Genomic DNA, 17,000 nt, shown 5'->3' with positions numbered 1-17,000 from the left:
TGAATCAGGCATGCATTTGAGCAATTAAAAAGGACAGGACTGTTCAGCTGCCAGTTCTGACCACAAGAGGGAGTTGTGTATTCTCACACATTTCAAGCATACAGTGGTATCTCGGGTTAAGTACTTAATTTGTTCCGGAGGTCCATTCTTAACCTGAAACTGTTCTTAACCTGAAGCACCACTTTAGCTAATGGGGCTTCCCACTGCGCTGTCGGAGCACAATTTCTGTTCCCATCCTGAAGCAAAGTTCTTAACCCGAGGTACTATTTCTGGGTTAGCGGAGTCTGTAACCTGAAGCGTCTGTAACCTGAAGCGTATGTAACCCGAGGTACCACTGTATACGTAACATTCAAATGGATGGTTTGCACTTGTTTAGGCTCTGTGCACCCCTTGACACATGACCTCAAAGAATGTCCTTTGTATTTAACCTATGTTTACCTATTATATATGGTCACTCTTAAAACTCTAGCCCACAGCTAAAGTGCTGAGCCAATGCTCAGAGCCAGTCCTACCGTTAGGACTATTGTGAATACTCATTGTAAGTTTTTCAGATCATGCTGGCAGGTGTCATTTTGCTGTTTGCCGCAGGCAGCAAAATATCTTCGGCTGGCCCTACCATTGCTGTAGCTCATAGCATCAGGTTTCAAGACTGAAGTGATGATACAAAGGTTGCCATAGTTGCTGCTGCACAGATAGCAACAATATATAAGTATTTTGTGTGACTTTAGGGAACGGGCCTAGTCACACAGCCTGACACCCTAAGAATGGGCAATGGCTTCAGTTTGTGTGCCTCTATGATGCCTGGCTTAGTTGTATTTGATGTGCTATTACTGTGGTCCCTCAGGTTAAGAACTTAATTCGTTCCGGAGGTCCGTACTTAACCTGAAACTGTTCTTAACCTGAAGCACCACTTTAGCTAATGGGGCCTCCTGCTGCTGCCGTGCCGTCAGAGCACGATTTCTGTTCTCATCCTGAAGCAAAGTTCTTAACCTGAAGCACTATTTCTGGGTTAGCGGAGTCTGTAACCTGAAGCATATGTAACCTGAAGCGTATGTAACCCGAAGTACCACTGTAGTTGCTGTGGTGCAGTATATTGTTTCTGCCATATCAGCTAAAGCAAACACATAAGATTCTGTTGTTTGGAACTTGCTTTGGACATGACTTGCTCTATAATCAGTGCTTCCTACCTCAAGTAAGTACTTGTTCCGAGTAACTGAAGTAAGCCCCATTGAATTCTGCTGGTAATTTGTTTTATTTCTAATCTCTAATTAAATTCCGAGGTTTTCTCTCTAAGATACTTATTACTTCATGGTCAACTTGGTGATCAAAATCTCTTAGTCATTTGCAAGATTGTTCTTGGATATGAACTGGACTTGCAGCTCTGTGAAACCTGTGCTGTTCAGTAACATTTCCCTGAAACAATTCCTTGAGGTATGAGAACGGCATAATAAATATTGTAATTATTAAACATGTAAACATAGTTTGCATTGTTGATCGCTATCGTTCCTCTATGAAGCATGATAAAATGCTTTAGAAGTCTGTAAGTTTTGTCGCAATTAACAGCTGCTTTTCGTTAACTATCAACCCCTCTGTGCATAAAGATCCCTACTAGAATTGCTGCTGTAAACCCTGACTCTTGACTAGCCTAAAACTGGAAATGTCTCTGCTTTTAATATTCAGTGCTGAGGCCTGGATGGAACCAGGGAAATGAAAGCCCTAGGACTGCTTCAACTCCTCCTCCTCCAGGGGGGAAATACAGCTGGAAGAGAAAAGGGTTAAGCATATGTCCTGCTGATTGACTTCTGAGTTTTGCTCCCTCCCAAGCAGTGGGGGCTGCTGGTACCCCATAAGGCAGGGGAGACCAGCAGTGGGTGGAGCCTGAGCGAGTGAAATGTAGGGGCACTCCCTGATCAGCTGTAAGTAGGCAGGCTGGTGTGGCCAGATGAGGACAGACAGGCTGATGGTGCAGTGCCCCACTTACCCTAGTGGACCATTCTCCATTTCTTCCAGGGATGCTTTGGTGTAGAAGCAGCAGCTGGGGTTTGTGCACATGTATTTTCATGTGATACGCAGTTTGGCTCTCTGTCTTCCTGGTTTCATAGCACTTGCACACTACATGGCATTATGTTTACAGACCATATTTTAAGTGTTTGGTATACTTTGGGGCTATTTTATAAATGATCAGTGGTTCTGGTGTTAACAACTGGTTTGAAGGGACTTACTATGACATGAAGGCTCTCTTCCTAAGTACATTTGCCTGAGAGTGCAGTCCTGCTTGGGGACTAATCTGTGGTCCTCCAGAACATGTTGGACTACCCTTCTCCTTATTTTTGACCATTAACCATGCTGGCTGGAGCTCATGGGAGATGGAGCTCAGCAAAAATTGGGAGGACCACTATTACCCCTAAATTGAAGTGTCCAAATATGTGTGAGTGAATTCTCTCCTCTGCTTGCCTGCGACTTGGAGAGGGTGGAGTTAGGCCAGGCCATCATACTCCCATTTCCTCTCCTCCATCCAGCTCATCAGATTCCCAGCCCCTGCATTTCCTCTTGGGCAGCAAGCAGGGCAGCTCCACCAAGTGGTGCCAACTCCTGGCAGCTGTAGCATGCGTCATGTGGCCTAGTGGGTTGCTGTAGGCACAACATAATGGGGTCCTCTGCACCCTGACCCTCTCATGCTGAGAACAGTGTTACTTGTTAATCCCTTTCTTCAAGGAGTGAGACAGCAGGTTTAGTTTCCTTCGACTGAGAGAACACTGGAACTGTGCAGTCTCTTGGTAGTATTTTGTTTTATTTATGATATACAGGCAAGCAACAAATCCACAGAGAGCACCTTGTGTAGCCCATTCCTCCCCCTGCCTGGGAAGGCTGCATTTACCGTTTCACCTACAAGCTACAAACTCTCGGCAACTTCTAACAGCAAATCACATTTTTCTTCCACTGGTACACAACTTCTTCCAAAGCATTGGTCCGAGTCTCCACCCACGCAGGTGAATTGGCTAATTAGAAGCATCCACTCCAGCATTTAGGGAAATAAGGTTGCGTTGCCAAGTTCTTGAACCTTATCCAACATCCCTTTTATTAAACCACAATGATAAACCCATTTACAATAATGGGACAGCCAATGTTACGGCAGGATTGCACTTTAAATTGCATTGAAGTAAATGGGATTTACTTCCAAGTAAGTATGCTTTTGACCAAACTGCGGGAGGCAGTGGAAGACAGGAGTGCCTGGCGTGCTCTGGTCCATAGGGTCACGAAGAGTCGGACACGACTAAACAACTAAACAACAAGAACAACAAGTATGCTTAAAATTAGGGTGTGTGTATGAGAGAGAGGTGAGTCCTATCCAAAGCAGGGTGTTATCATTTTAATATTAAGGCCTCTCTATCTGGCCCTCGGGACTTTCCCCAGGCTACACTCCCTCCCCAGTCAGACCTTTCACTTGGCCTGGTTTGGGTGTTTTTGCCTGGCTGGAATTTGTCCTCGAGCTCTGATGATGATTATTTGCCTGAGTGGTGGATAGAAAGGCGTGTATGAACGTGTGTAGAAATGAGCCTATTGTACAAAGATAGCAGAACATGAGGCTCTTAATCTTGGGGTCATGTGTTTGAGCCCCATGTTGGGCAAAAGGCTCATGCACTGCAGGGCGTTGGACTAGACCCTTGTGGTTCCTTCCAACTCTATACAGTAATTCTGAGACTCTACAACTCTTATTAGTTTCTCTAGTTTCTGTTATTCTACAACTCCTACTGGCTGTGCTGGCTGGAGATGACGGGGGTTGCAGGCCAGCAACATCTAGAGACTATGAGTTAAGAGAGGGGTGAATTATTCTGGCAAAAAAGTTGTCCTCTCCTATCCCTCCCCTGGTTTTCCCCCTTCTCTCCCTCTGATGTCTGCTTACTGCTGTAATGCAGGTTGTAATCTTTTTGAGACTAGGGCCATTTTTATGTAAGTCTCACTGTGCTGAATGACAGCCTAGAGGCCTGATTTTATTTGCTTACTCCTGCAAAGCACCACATATGTTGACGGTGCTATATCCTAATCCTGGGCCCTGGGATGGATGCTCTGTTGAAATCAGACGTGATGTCCTTAGCGCGTAGCTGACAAGCTTGCAGGGGCAGCTGGAAACCTTTCAGAAACTGTGGAAACATACTGTAGGATTTCTTCCCTCTCTGTGTAGTGAGCCGGTTGCATGCAGGCCTGCCTGTGCAATACCAGCCATTTTTGCACACCACTGCGACCTACCTAAAAATAAAAATAAAAAAATTGCTTAGCAGCAGCGTGCCAAAAACGTACACTGCCTGTACATGGTGCCCAGGATGACTTGCAGGAGCAATGAAGGACCCAAGCAAGCCTTTCCCTTCGCCCCTTCCATGCTCAGAGCCTTGTGTCAACAAATGATTACTTTGTCCAAAGGCAGGGTCCAGGGGGGCTTTGGTCCCCAGCAGGGCTGCGAGTCATTTGGGGCTGAATCAGGGATCAGGTTTCGACCCGGGATGTTCCGGCTTAGCGGGCAACGCGCGAGGAAGCTGCTTTTAGCAGAAACTGCCTCCTCTTCCTCCTGCCTGGCTGCTGTCTCTTTAAAACCTCGATTCGAGACAAAATGGTAACAACAACCTCCGCCGCGTCTTGTCTGGCGCGGGGAGAGAGGCACCCAAACAAGTGAGACAGCTGCGACCCTAGCAGGGGGAAAAATAATAATAAAAGTGGAGGGAGGGGTGGGGAGAGAGAGAGGGAGAGGTTCCTCCGCTGCACATCCAGCGGATGGGTGCAGCGTTGCCTTTACCGCAGCGTGATGCAGTTGGACCGAGGAAGGCGTTGTTGTTGTTGTCGCCGCCGCCGCCGCCGCCGCCGCTCTTGGCGAGAGGGAAGCAGCTGACCAGCCGGCGAGGAGAGAAAGCAAAAGCGCGCCACCCCGGCTCACCAAGGCTGGGATCGGAGGAGAGAGCGAGGCTGTGCGCAGCAGGAGCGCGAACCTGCCCGCAGTGGCGGATCTGCTCGCTGGGCGTTTGGCAGGAAGAGGTGTTTTTCCTTCCGATCGCTGCTCGGGTGCTGCGTCTGCGTGCGTTTCTCTCCCTCCCCGCGACACCCTGCGCTTCTGCCGCAGCTCCGAGGGGAGAGGAGAGCCTGGGCGCGCGAGCAGGGCGCGATGGCGACGGGCAGAAGCAACCCCCCCTAAAGGATGACCAGGGGGGCAGGCATCTCCTCCGGGGCGCGGGGGGGGGTGTCGCTTGCTGGCGCCGATTGGGAGAGCAGAGGCAGCAGCAACAGCAGCAAGCAGCTACCACCAGCACCAGCAGCAGCAGCTCTCAGGAGCGGAAGGAGAGAGGCTCTGCAGAGACTTCATTTCCTCCCCTGACCCCCTCCGTTTACATCACTAGCTGGTGACAGTCCCATCTCGCCGGCAAAAAGTACCTGCCACTCGAGCTGCTCCGGGAGGGGAGGCTCTTTGTATGCCGCAGACATGGCCAGCCAGCAGGATTCCGGCTTCTTTGAAATCAGCATCAAATATCTGCTGAAATCCTGGAGCAATAGTGAGTACAGCTAGCTTTTGCCTCCACCCCGAGCTCCCTTCCTCTTCCCAGTATCTTGTCTCCAAGGCAATATTGTGGGCAAGGGAAGAAGAGCAAATGCTGGCAGCTTTGTGAGGGTCAGTTTGAACCAAGGCGCTCCCCCACCCCAACAACACTCTTTTCAGGGGCGTTTGTGTGAGGGGGAAGCACTGCTGTTTCAGTCCATGGACGTATCAAGAGGGTTAAATAGCCTTCCTTTAAGTGGAAGGAGGGTAATGGGATTATGCTTGATTTTACTTGATTTAATTCTCAAATTAGGCTCCTTCCTGGATCTGCCTCTCTCTGTCTGGATGAGGACAGGGCAGGGTAATTCCCGCCTCTCCTCCTTAAATGCTTTTGACTTGTTTTGTTCAGCCTCACTTCATTTATAATGTTTGCTGAGGACTGTTTTCCTAGATGCGGATTGGCATGTTTTGTGTTTGTCTGATCCGGTGCTGCATATGTAGGAAAAATAGGACAAATAATGTTCCAGGTTTTCTTACGAGTGTTTTCTTTAATAAATCCAGGCAGTAAAAGATTGTCAGTTCCCTTTTTTGTGGTTTTATTGTTTGTTTTATATTTGCATTGAAGGAGCCTGCTTTTCTTCTTGAACCAAATGAGAGAGCTGCAGAATGTAAACAAATGAGTTTGGAGCTATCCACTATTGCAGGGCTTGGTATTGCTGACGCACCATTGTCCTCTATGGCATCTTATTCTAGTTTTTGATATGGTGGGAATGTTACATAATAAAGATCAGCAAATGTCAAGAATGCTCACAAAAAGTGCAAAGTCAATCAGGCCTCTAGGCTGTCAACTCATGATTTTAAGTACTGTGAAATTTCATTTTAAAAATGTGTCCAGCTCATGCCTCTGTTACGTCAGCAAACACGAACAGCATCAGATTCCACCGACTTCAGAAATGCACATTCTCTCTAGAAAAATACAGCTAGGCTATATTTGCTATTAAGCAACTCTGACATACGATGGATTTAAGATTTGTACTTTTAGTGTGGTACTAATTACAGTACCTGATTATAAGTCTAAAAAACCTAATTTAGATACATCAGGATATTACAGTTTGTAATTGATATATCAAGGGCACCATCTGTGAATGATACCTATAAGCACTATTTTATAGCTCAGTATAGTCTATAAGATTAGTCTTAATTTTCTTCATAAGAGAACTGTGAAATCACCATGGATAATATTGTTACCTCAACAACATTTTTAAAAATTGCCCTGTTCCAAAATCATTCTCATGTTCCATACTTCTAGAATATATTACAGCATTAATGCACTTTGGGTTTTTCAGCTACCATTAACTGATTTTAAATGGATATTAGATCCAGAATTACAGAAGAGGGAAAATAAAATGTGGTAGGATTTTGTCATGGAACATCGTGTTCCTTTGAAAAACACGTAATGTGAAGTCAATGCAGTTCTTCAACTTGTACTGTAAGTGGTATAGGCTTAATGAAAATTAGCTGAATATTTTATTGCCATGTATCAGCATTCACTTCATCAAGTTCTGTAGCCTTTCATTGGAAAGATGCTTAGAAGTTGAACAGCTTCTCTATACTGTACACAAATGTCACAAGGTGAGATTATCAGGAACACTTATTTCTCAACATAATTCTTTTCTATAACGATGAAATTGATTCATGGTCTGCCTGTCTTTTTTTGCCATTCTCTCAAGACAAAAATTTCTTCGGTGCATTTAGGCTTATCAGAAATAGACAATACAGTCTGTTTTATTTATTTAAGCTTGTTTTGTCATAAGTCTAAAAGGCAAAAAAACGCCAATCTATCAAGTAGTTTTAAAAAAGAAATGGATAAGAAGTTGCTGCATATTTGCATAGATAGGGCCATACATTTGTTTAAGGGTTTCCTGTGGTGACTGTTGGGGTGAGGCTTAAATGCCACTTGTTTGAAATTGCAAGTGAGCTTGCTCATGCTTGAGCAGCAGCCTGTTTTTAAAGTAACGTCTACCTGAGTTTGGAGAACAGCCATTATTATGTTGATTGCAAGGTGAGAGGAACCAGGTCAAGGTGGGAAGTTGAAACTCTGACTTGGAGCAGGTTTCTTGCTTTCTTTTCACCTTCCTTGCACTTCCTTTACATGCTTGCTGTGTTTTCTTGTTTCTGTCCTGCTACAAAGTGCTCTCCATTAAATACTGTAGAGACTCAAGGGCATGGGAAGGGCAGAGTACAGAAGAACAGTGGCTCTGTATGCTTGGTCTGTGGCCTCCACAGCTGCAGTCATAGCATAGGTTCTTGGAAAAAGGTGTAAAGGAAACTTTGGTTTCCAAGTTGTGACCCAAGAGCCTCTCAAAATGTGATACTGCTACTCGGCTGTCATTCTCAGTGTCTCAGCATGGCTAGGAGCCAACTGATCACTCACCTGAGACACAGTGGGCCTGTTCAGACATCACAGTAAACTCTCCCCTCACCTCCAGCATGGCTGCAAGGAGGAGGTTAGAAGCTTTCATGTCCATTTTGGATTAACTGTGGTTTAGTGTTGCATCTCAGCCTACACTGTGGGCCATCTTAACTAAGGTCTGAAACAAACCATATTTTGAAATTGGCTTGGTTCAATCAAACAATAGTTAAGATTAATAAGTTGGTTGGGTTTCTATGAAACGGCAAGCTGCAGCTAAACAAAAACTGAAGTGGAAGTTTCCAGTTTTGCCCTGTGGTCACCATTGTCTGAACTAGCCCATTCTGTTATATTTGCATATGATGATCTAAGAGATCTAAGAGACCATGGGGGAGATTATGGAAAACCCTGAAGGTCTTCTGCAGGAAGAATACGGACAAAACAATGTGAAACTGAACTCAGTACAGCTGTACTGAATGAGTAGGTAAGTGTTGTTATGCAGGTCATTGCTGCATAAGAATTGGCATTGCTGGATTTAAACACGGTCTGTAGCATCAGTCAAGGCATACCATTGAATCAGTAGTCGTACGTTTCTCTTAATAATATGGTTCAGTGCCCTTATTAACAAGTACAACATTTTTGTGCTGACGCATTGGTACGTATCAGCATCAAAGCATACATTCATCCATCCCAAATGGATTCCTGATGTAATATAATATAATGTAATATTAATAAACAAAAATCATTCTAGTACTGTATCGGTAATTAATTATTTACAGTAAGTAACAATTATAAGATTTTAACAACATTTTAAAATAGTTAGCTTTTTGAAACCATTGCTTAAATATTTCAAAGCACACAGCGTTTCTAAGTGACTGGGAGGACATGCCTAAGCAGGTTTACTCAGAAGCAAGTCTTACTAGTGAGTAAGCCCCACTGAAGTCAGTAAGTGTGCTTATATGATTGCAGTCTACGTGAATTAACTTTCAACATACAGTGGTACCTCGGGTTACAGACGCTTCAGGTTACAGACTCCGCTAACCCAGAAATACAGTAGTACCCCGGGTTAAGAACTTTGCTTCAGGATGAGAACAGAAATTGTGCGGCAGCAGGAGGCCCCATTAGCTAAAGTGGGGCTTCAGGTTAAGAACAGTTTCAGGTTAAGAACGGACCTCCAGAATGAAGTAAGTTCTTAACCCAAAGTACCACTGTACTCTGCCTGTTCTCAGAATGTGAAGCCTGCAGCCATGCAGGTGCTATTGGACTCCCAACTCCCATCATGGCCAGTGCTCAGGAACAATGGGAGTTGTAGTACAGTGGTGCCTCGCAAGACGAAATTAATCCATTCCGCGAGTCTCTTCGTCTTGCGGTTTTTTCGTCTTGCGAAGCACGGCTATTAGCAGCTTAGCGGCTATTAGCGGCTTAGCGGCTATTAACGGCTTAGCGGCTTTAAGAAAAAGGAAACAAACTCGCAAGAACTCGCAAGACATTTTGTCTTGCGAAGCAAGCCCATAGGGAAATTTGTCTTGCGGAATGACTCAAAAAACGGAAAACTCTTTCGTCTTGCGAGGTACCACTGTACAACAATATAGCCACAGGGCTACAGGCTCTCCATCCCAGTATGATTATTATTGTATTTTTTATATCCCATCTTTTCCCCTGACAGCAGGGACTCAAGGCAGGTTTTAACGTTTGATGTTTTAATATGTTTTATATGTACTGTAAGCCGCCCAGAATGGCTAGGGAAACCCAGCCAGATGGGTGGGGTATAAATAATAAAATTATTATTTGCGTTGTTGCTGTTGTTGTTGAACAGAAAGAGCTAAAAGCATAAGGGGGTGGTTAAAAAAATAAACAGTAATAGAATGTAAACTTTTTATCTATATTAAATCTATTAAAACATACAAATAATTGCAGTAGAAACTTCAAAGCACCACTGTGAAATGGAAAAGTATTTCAGACTCATAATCATGTAAAGGAATCACTCCTCAAAGCAAGAGTCCATTTTGGCTTCAGCTAATAATATACACGTGGCAACTAATTTAGCCTAATGCACACAGGTTGGACCAGATGTTTTGTGAAGACAAACAACTGGTCCCTTTTGGAGGGACGGGAGAAGCCTGTAGAGGACTTGGGCGGGTTGGGGACTGGTTACAGGAAATCACATTCATGGCATTCTGAATTACCTTTAAAAAACAACAACAACAAAAAAACCACTCTGAAATTATGTGGATAGGACAGACCAACTGAGTCGAGTGTTGAATGTTTTGCAGCCAAAATGTGGTGCAAGATGGCCCCTTTTCAGGGCCCTTTTCAGGAACCACAAATTTTGTTAATTCATGTTGGTATTCAGTCCACAGGCAAACCTGATGTGCACCCCTAATATATATCCAACATGTACTCTCAACATTCAGTTTGTGTTGACTTCCATTTCTAAAACATGGCTTTATAACCAGTTTTATGGTTTATAATACTCTTCTTACATTTTTAGTTTGTTTTCATAGTAGGGTTGCCATCTGGATGTATGGCAAATGTAGATTTTTGTGAATTTCCTTAAAAATAGCTCAAAAACTTCAATTTTCATTGACTTTGCCCCCAAAAAGCTCAATTTCCGGATTTTGACTGTTTGAAATATGACAACCCTATTTTATAGCAGCCACATGTTTTAGAACCACTGCCTTGTTTTAAAGGGAACAAAATTTAGCTCAAAGTGAGTCATGAGAATAACAAACCTTCAAAAAGAACCAAAACATATCCATAACATTTCAGTCAATTTGCTATATCTACATCAGCATAATAATAAAACACAATAACTCATCAGTTAAATGAAAGTAAAAACAATACTGTAACTTGCTTTTGTGTACATTTTATTGTTGTAACCTGCCCTGAGGTCTTTGGAGGAAAGGTGGGTGAACATTTTCCAAATTAGTAATAATAAATTAGTAAGCAATAAACACGGGTCAATACCAATGCAGTAATTCAAAAAGAATCCGATAAATCCATGCTTAATATAAACATTACAATTTCTATTTAATTTATATCAATACTTTACCAGGATATCAGCCTTCTCTTCACTTAACCTACTCATGCATACCTGAAGCCTTGAACCCAAAGGAAATCTTCATGCACCAACCCCCCATCTGTTCAGTCACAACGGCATCCATTCATACTGTGTGTGCTTGTTTAGTATTTGAATTTGTTTGTTTTGTCATGTGAGTCCTCAAGTGAAGATGTGGGCCTTGAAAAGAAGAATATAAATACATCCATCCATAAAAATTCAATTCACTACTTTAAAATGTAGACAAAGACAACATGGCGACTTTTTAAAATGATGTAACAGCACACACCTGTGCAGGTTTACTCAGAAGTTGTCCTCAATGAATTCAGTGGGGCTTACTCAGTAATGAATTTGTTTAGGATTGCATTCTGAGTCTTGAGTCATATGCATTTACCTGGGAGCATCTAATGTAGTAAGTAAGCCTCCTGTCAGTGCAAGGTTCCTTTCTTGAACAGTGGCACTCCCTTCTCTCCTTCCACTGCAGCCCCCAAAATCTGTTATTTGGGTGGGGGGGGGGTGCACAGATGGAAATTGTTGTGCTAATAGAATGTGTTCATTGGATACTGCCCAAGACCACCTTGCTGGGTGCATTGAGTGCTTTGATTTTAAATTATACTTTTATTATTATGGGGCAATTTCAGGCATTAGTCATACTCAGAGTAGACTACTGAAATCAATGAACGTAAGTATTCTTATATACATATATTTATATGAGATCTGAGGGACATTGAGGAAGGCACAGAGCTTGCAGGATTCACTGATAAGTGATTGTTGGCACATTAATCATTAGAAATGAGAAACATTCTCATAATAGCATCATGGACCCAAACAGAGGACCATATTGGGTGAGTGGGGGGAGGGGGGCAGCCATTCCATATTAGAATCCAGAACATGGTTTGGAAGCAGCAAATCAAACAAATTATACATGTGTACGGCCTCGGTCCAGTATACCTGAAGGAGCGTCTCCACCCCCATCCTGCCCGGACGCTGAGGTCCAGTGCCGAGGGCCTTCTGGCGGTTCCCTCATTGCGAGAAGCAAAGCTACAGGGAACCAGGCAGAGGGCCTTCTCGGTAGTGGCGCCCGCCCTGTGGAACGCCCTTCCAGCAGATGTCAAAGCGATAAACAACTACCTGACATTCAGGAGACATCTTAAGGCAGCCCTGTTCAGGGAAGTTTTTAACGTGTGATATTTTATTGTATTTTTGGTTTTGATGGAAGCCGCCCAGAGTGGCTGGGGAGGCCCAGCCAGATGGGCGGGGTATAAATAATAAATTATTATTATTATTATTATTACAAAAGACCCATGGTGACTTTATTTTCTTTCATATTGGGAGTTCTATCCCATCTTTTTAAATGAATTTTTAAGGCTGCAAACAAGTGCATATATTAAAATACATAAAATGTATTGATTCGAAAAAGTAAACTAACATTTCAGGGTTGTTTTTTTAAAAAAACAGATTTAGTATAAAAGCATCAGGCTCTGGCCATTTTTAATAGCAGTGCCAAAAAATTGCTTGCTGGGGAAAAAAGTAGGCCTTGGCTGTCTTTCAGAAGACCAACAGGAATGGGCAGGGTGTTCCACCATCTTGGCACCAACGAAGAAAGAGCTTTGGGCCCACCCTGCTTTAAGATGGGTTGTTCCCCCAAAAGCCTTTTGCTCCAAACATTTCCAGAATTCAAAAACTGCAGCATATGCAAGTGGCAATTCATGTTTCTCTACAGCTCTTACTGCCACACCTTTTGTACATCTGCATATATCTTACTCATCAGTTCTGAAGTAAACATTGCACAACGACTGTTCATTGGTTGGCATAAGAGCCAGGTGGGTAATTTTGGCGGCACCTCCCTGACTTCCCTGATGCCTTTCACAGTTGCTGCTCTCAGCCCTGTAAATGAATAATGGCATTGAAAATCACAGGCACGCCTTATTAACGTTTCATATGCCAAAATGGCTATCCAGATCCTCTTGTCACTAACTTAGCTACTGGAAGCAGTGCAATGCTGCCGTACTGGGATGGGAATGCTGGTCCCAGGGACCTGGCTTTTCTAGGTGTCTGTGAAGAGAGTCCTTTCACAGCAGACTTGTTATTTGCATTAGCCCCCAAGGGGCTAATAGGAATATGAGAAGCTGCCTTATACAGAGTCGCAGCCATTGGTCCTGCTGGGTAATGCCGATTCTTCCTTTCTTTTGACATTTCACCTTCATGAGGTAATATGCTTGTTGAACATAAGAGTTTATGATAGGCAGGATGCAAAGTACAACGTGGACTGAGGAGAACTTGTTAGAGTTATTTTGAGGAAAGACAAGTGGTATTGCCTTTAAACTTTACTCAGCATTTTAAGTGCTTGTACTGTGGTACCTTGGGTTACCTACACTTCAGGTTACATACATTTCAGGTTACAGACTCCACTAACCCAGAAACATTACCTCGGGTTAAGAACTTTGCTTCAGGATGAGAACAGAAATCGTGCTCCAGCGGCGCGGCGGCAGCGGGAGGCCCATAAGCTAAAGTGGTACCTCAGGTTAAGAACAGTTTCAGGTTAAGAACGGACCTCCGGAACAAATTAAGTACTTAACCCGAGGTACCACTGTATCATGTTCTCACTAACTTTTTGTTGTTGTTGATGATGATGATCTGTAAACGCCACAAGTCTGCATTAAATCCTAAACCCCTATGTGACCATACCCTCTATATGTTTAGTGTAATATTTCCAGTATATTTCACTCTGTAAATAGGACCTTGTGAAGCAGATGTTGGCTTTCCCATTATGTTCCATATCCCTATGAACGATCATGTGGACCAATGCTTCCCTCACAGGTACCGGTCCATCATTTTTCCTCTGCTCCTCTACTTCTGTCTGTTTCCCCCTTCACGTTTATAAACACAGATTAAGTGGATGCCCACATTCTCACACCCACTGGTTTGTGCTGCTTTTTTAACCAACCGTGCACAACACTTAAGCAGAACTGTTCCCTATCTATTTTGCAACACCACAGGAATATCCTCTCTCTTTTTTTACGATATGAGTGCATAGCATTTTGTGTGCCCATTTGGAACTTCCAAACACACTCAGACTCAATGCAAGACTGTTCAACAGATGCTAGCAGAAGTGTGTTTTTATACAGGCTACAATCCTAGCGAGGCACACTTCCTTGTGAGCAGGCTCCGTTGGGACACCTTGGGATTACTTCAGATTCAACTTGCTAAGGGCTGCGCTGTTGGATTTCAGTCCAGCAAAGCATATCACAAGGTGAAAGAGGGGGAGGGGGGGATGTTAAGAAGTTGTGCTGGTGCTGGTGCTAGAGTAAAAATATTCCCAAAGATGATACAAGGCTATAAATACTTTGAAAGCCTTGATGGATTTGAATGGATTGTAAGTGCTGCTCTTTAAACACAGGGTCACAGGTCACGTATACTTAAAGCACATTTAAAGGATGTGGGCTTTCCCAAAAGGATTTGGGGAGCTGCAGTTTGCTAAGGGTGCTAGGAATTGTAGCTCTGTGAGGGGTAAACAACCATTTTCAGGATTCTTTGAGGTGGAAGTTGTATACTTAGTTTAAAGGTACAGTGGTACCCCGCAAGACGAATGCCTCGCAAGATGGAAAACCCGCAAGACGAAAGGGTTTTCTGTTTTGGAGGCGCTTCGCAAGACGAATTTCCCTATGGGCTTGCATCGCAAGACGAAAGCCCATAGGGAAATGCTGGCGGTTGGGAGCAAAGACTTTCGCCCACAGCCGGCCTTCAGAAGAGGACCTCTTCTGAAGGCCGGCGGGGGGCAAAAGTCTTTGCTCCCCCCGCCTGCCTTCCCCCCCACCTGCCCCGGGCGATCTTAAAATGCTGGCGGGCGGGAGCGAAGCGTTCGCTGCCGACCCCCAGCATTTTAAAATCTCCAAGGGACAGCAGAGAAGTCTCTGTTCCGGGGAGATTTTAAAATGCTGGGGGTCGGGAGCGAAGCGTTAGCTGCCGACCCCCAGCATTTTAAAATCTCCCCCTGTCCCGGGAAGGTTTTAAAATGCTAGGGGTCGGGAGCGAAGCGCTGCCGACCCCCAGCATTTTAAAATCTCCCCGTGTCCCGGGGAGGTTTTAAAATGCTGGGGGTCGGGAGCGAAGCGCTGCCGACCCCCAGCATTTTAAAATCTCCCCGTGTCCCGGGAAGGTTTTAAAATGCTGGGGGTCGGGAGCGAAGCGCTGCCGACCCCCAGCATTTTAAAACGCTGTTCCGAAGGGGGGGCGGGGACACCTGTCCCAGCCGCCCCACTTCGGAAAGCTGTTCCGAAGTGGGGAGGGGGGGCGGGGACACCTGCCCCAGCCGCCCCACTTCGGAAAGCTGTTCCGAAGTGGGGAGGGGGGCGGGGACACCTGCCCCAGCCGCCCCACTTCGGAAAGCTGTTCCGAAGTGGGGCGGGGGGCGGGAACACCTTCTGAAGGCGGGCAGGGGGCGAAAGTCTTTGTCCCCCCTGCCTGCCTTCCCAGGGGCTTTTAAATCGCCCCGGACAGCGGAGAAGTCCTCCGCTGTCCGGGGCGATTTTAAAATGCCGCCCGCCAGCATTTTAAGATCGCCCCGGACAGCGGAGAAGTCCTCCGCTGTCCCAGGGTTTTTTAAAATGCTGGGGGTGGGAAGAAAAGCCCTTGTCCCCCCCCCCCCAGCCTTCAGAAGAGGTCCGGGGACAGACTGTCCCCGGACCTGGTCTGAAGGCGGTTTCCCTAGGAACGCATTAATTGATTTTCAATGCATTCCTATGGGAAACCGTGCATCGCAAGACGAAAAAACCGCAAGACGAAGAGACTTGCGGAACGAATTAATTTCGTCTTGCGAGGCACCACTGTAATTTACGGTAAATGTATGCTGATGTGGCCACAGTTTATAGGGAAGTGGTGTTGTGCACCTCCCAGTCATCCCGGTGGGACTTGCACAGGAGAGCCTATCTTGACTATCCCATGGTGGCAAAATGGGACCACCAGGTTCAGAGGTCACATTATGCCTCTGAATATCACAGAGATTTGCTGCCTCCTTGCCTTGCTTGTGGGTTTCCTGGAAGCCTCTGGGCTGCTTACAAGATGCTGGACCAGATGAACCTGTGGTCTGAGAGAGTAGGACTTTTTTATGTTAACTTGCTCATAGATTAGTGATCTGTGTCACTTATAATTGTTATTATTATTATTTTTAAAAACCTACTTCAAATGCAGCTTATTCATGGTGTGTGTATTTTATGAAATGAAGTGCTCTTGATTTACGTTTATAATTTTAATGGATTGTTTAGAAATTCTTTGACTGAAGTGGCAGTACTGTTGCATGATTCTAAATAGACCTCTGTGCCTTTAAAAAAGGTATATTTATCTAGTGTGCTGTTAATGCAAGTTACCTCTGCTGTTCTGTAATGTGAATCAGGTTGGTATTTGGACACGTTTTCAGCTGTGAAATCTTCCACTCGATAGATATAACACATTTCTTAACAAAATCTCTTTCTTTGCACACCATGTTTGAAAGTTTCTCATTGGAGCTCATAGTTTTGTGGGTAGCTTCCCTACATACTGGTTTGGTCTGTAGTTTGCTGTTTTTTCTTTGAAAAATTAACATCTGGGGCTGCAATTCTATGGACACATAACCTGGAATGGACTAAGTTCCATTGAACATTATTGTTGTTGTTTAATCGTTTAGTTGTGTTGTTGTTTAGTCGTGTCCGACTCTTCGTGACCCCGTGGATCAGAGCACACCAGGCACTCCTGTCTTCCACTGCCTCCCGCAGTTTGGTCAAACTCATGCTGGTAGCTTCAAGAACATTATTATGAACATTATTCATGAACATTATTAGACCTGCATAAAACTGCTTCAAGGCTTGCTTGCTTGCTTGCTTGCTTCTTTTTTTTACAGTCGAGTGATATATAAACATTGAGTAGGACTGAACCACAGTTGCTTTACTTCCTTGTTTACTCTCTCGTGCAATGACTAGGGGATACTTAACCTGATGTTGCAGGACTGATGCAGCAGTATCCCCTCCTTTGAGTGG

The 17,000-nt window shown here is 44.6% G+C and overlaps 1 protein-coding gene across 7 annotated transcripts in view; it reads left to right on the top strand.

Annotated features, from left to right (window-relative positions):
* FRY (FRY microtubule binding protein) overlaps positions 1 to 17,000 on the top strand; it is a 189,903-nt gene that overhangs the window by 38,562 nt on the left and 134,341 nt on the right. For 2 of the 7 annotated variants that reach the window (XM_081197844.1, XM_081197842.1), the window contains exon 1: positions 5,402 to 5,537. The exons of the other annotated variants lie outside the window; for them this stretch is intronic. In XM_081197844.1, the coding sequence (XP_081053970.1) occupies positions 5,468 to 5,537 (70 nt within the window). In that variant the 5' untranslated portion in view covers positions 5,402 to 5,467. Of the gene's footprint in view, positions 1 to 5,401; positions 5,538 to 17,000 lie in introns of those variants that run through there. 7 annotated transcript variants of the gene reach the window in all.

This window comes from Podarcis bocagei (genome assembly GCF_964188305.1).
Source record: "Podarcis bocagei genome assembly, chromosome: 6".
NCBI classification, from domain to species: domain Eukaryota; kingdom Metazoa; phylum Chordata; class Lepidosauria; order Squamata; family Lacertidae; genus Podarcis; species Podarcis bocagei.
Note: the sequence above shows the minus strand (reverse complement) of the source record. Positions and strands in the feature narration are given on the sequence as shown.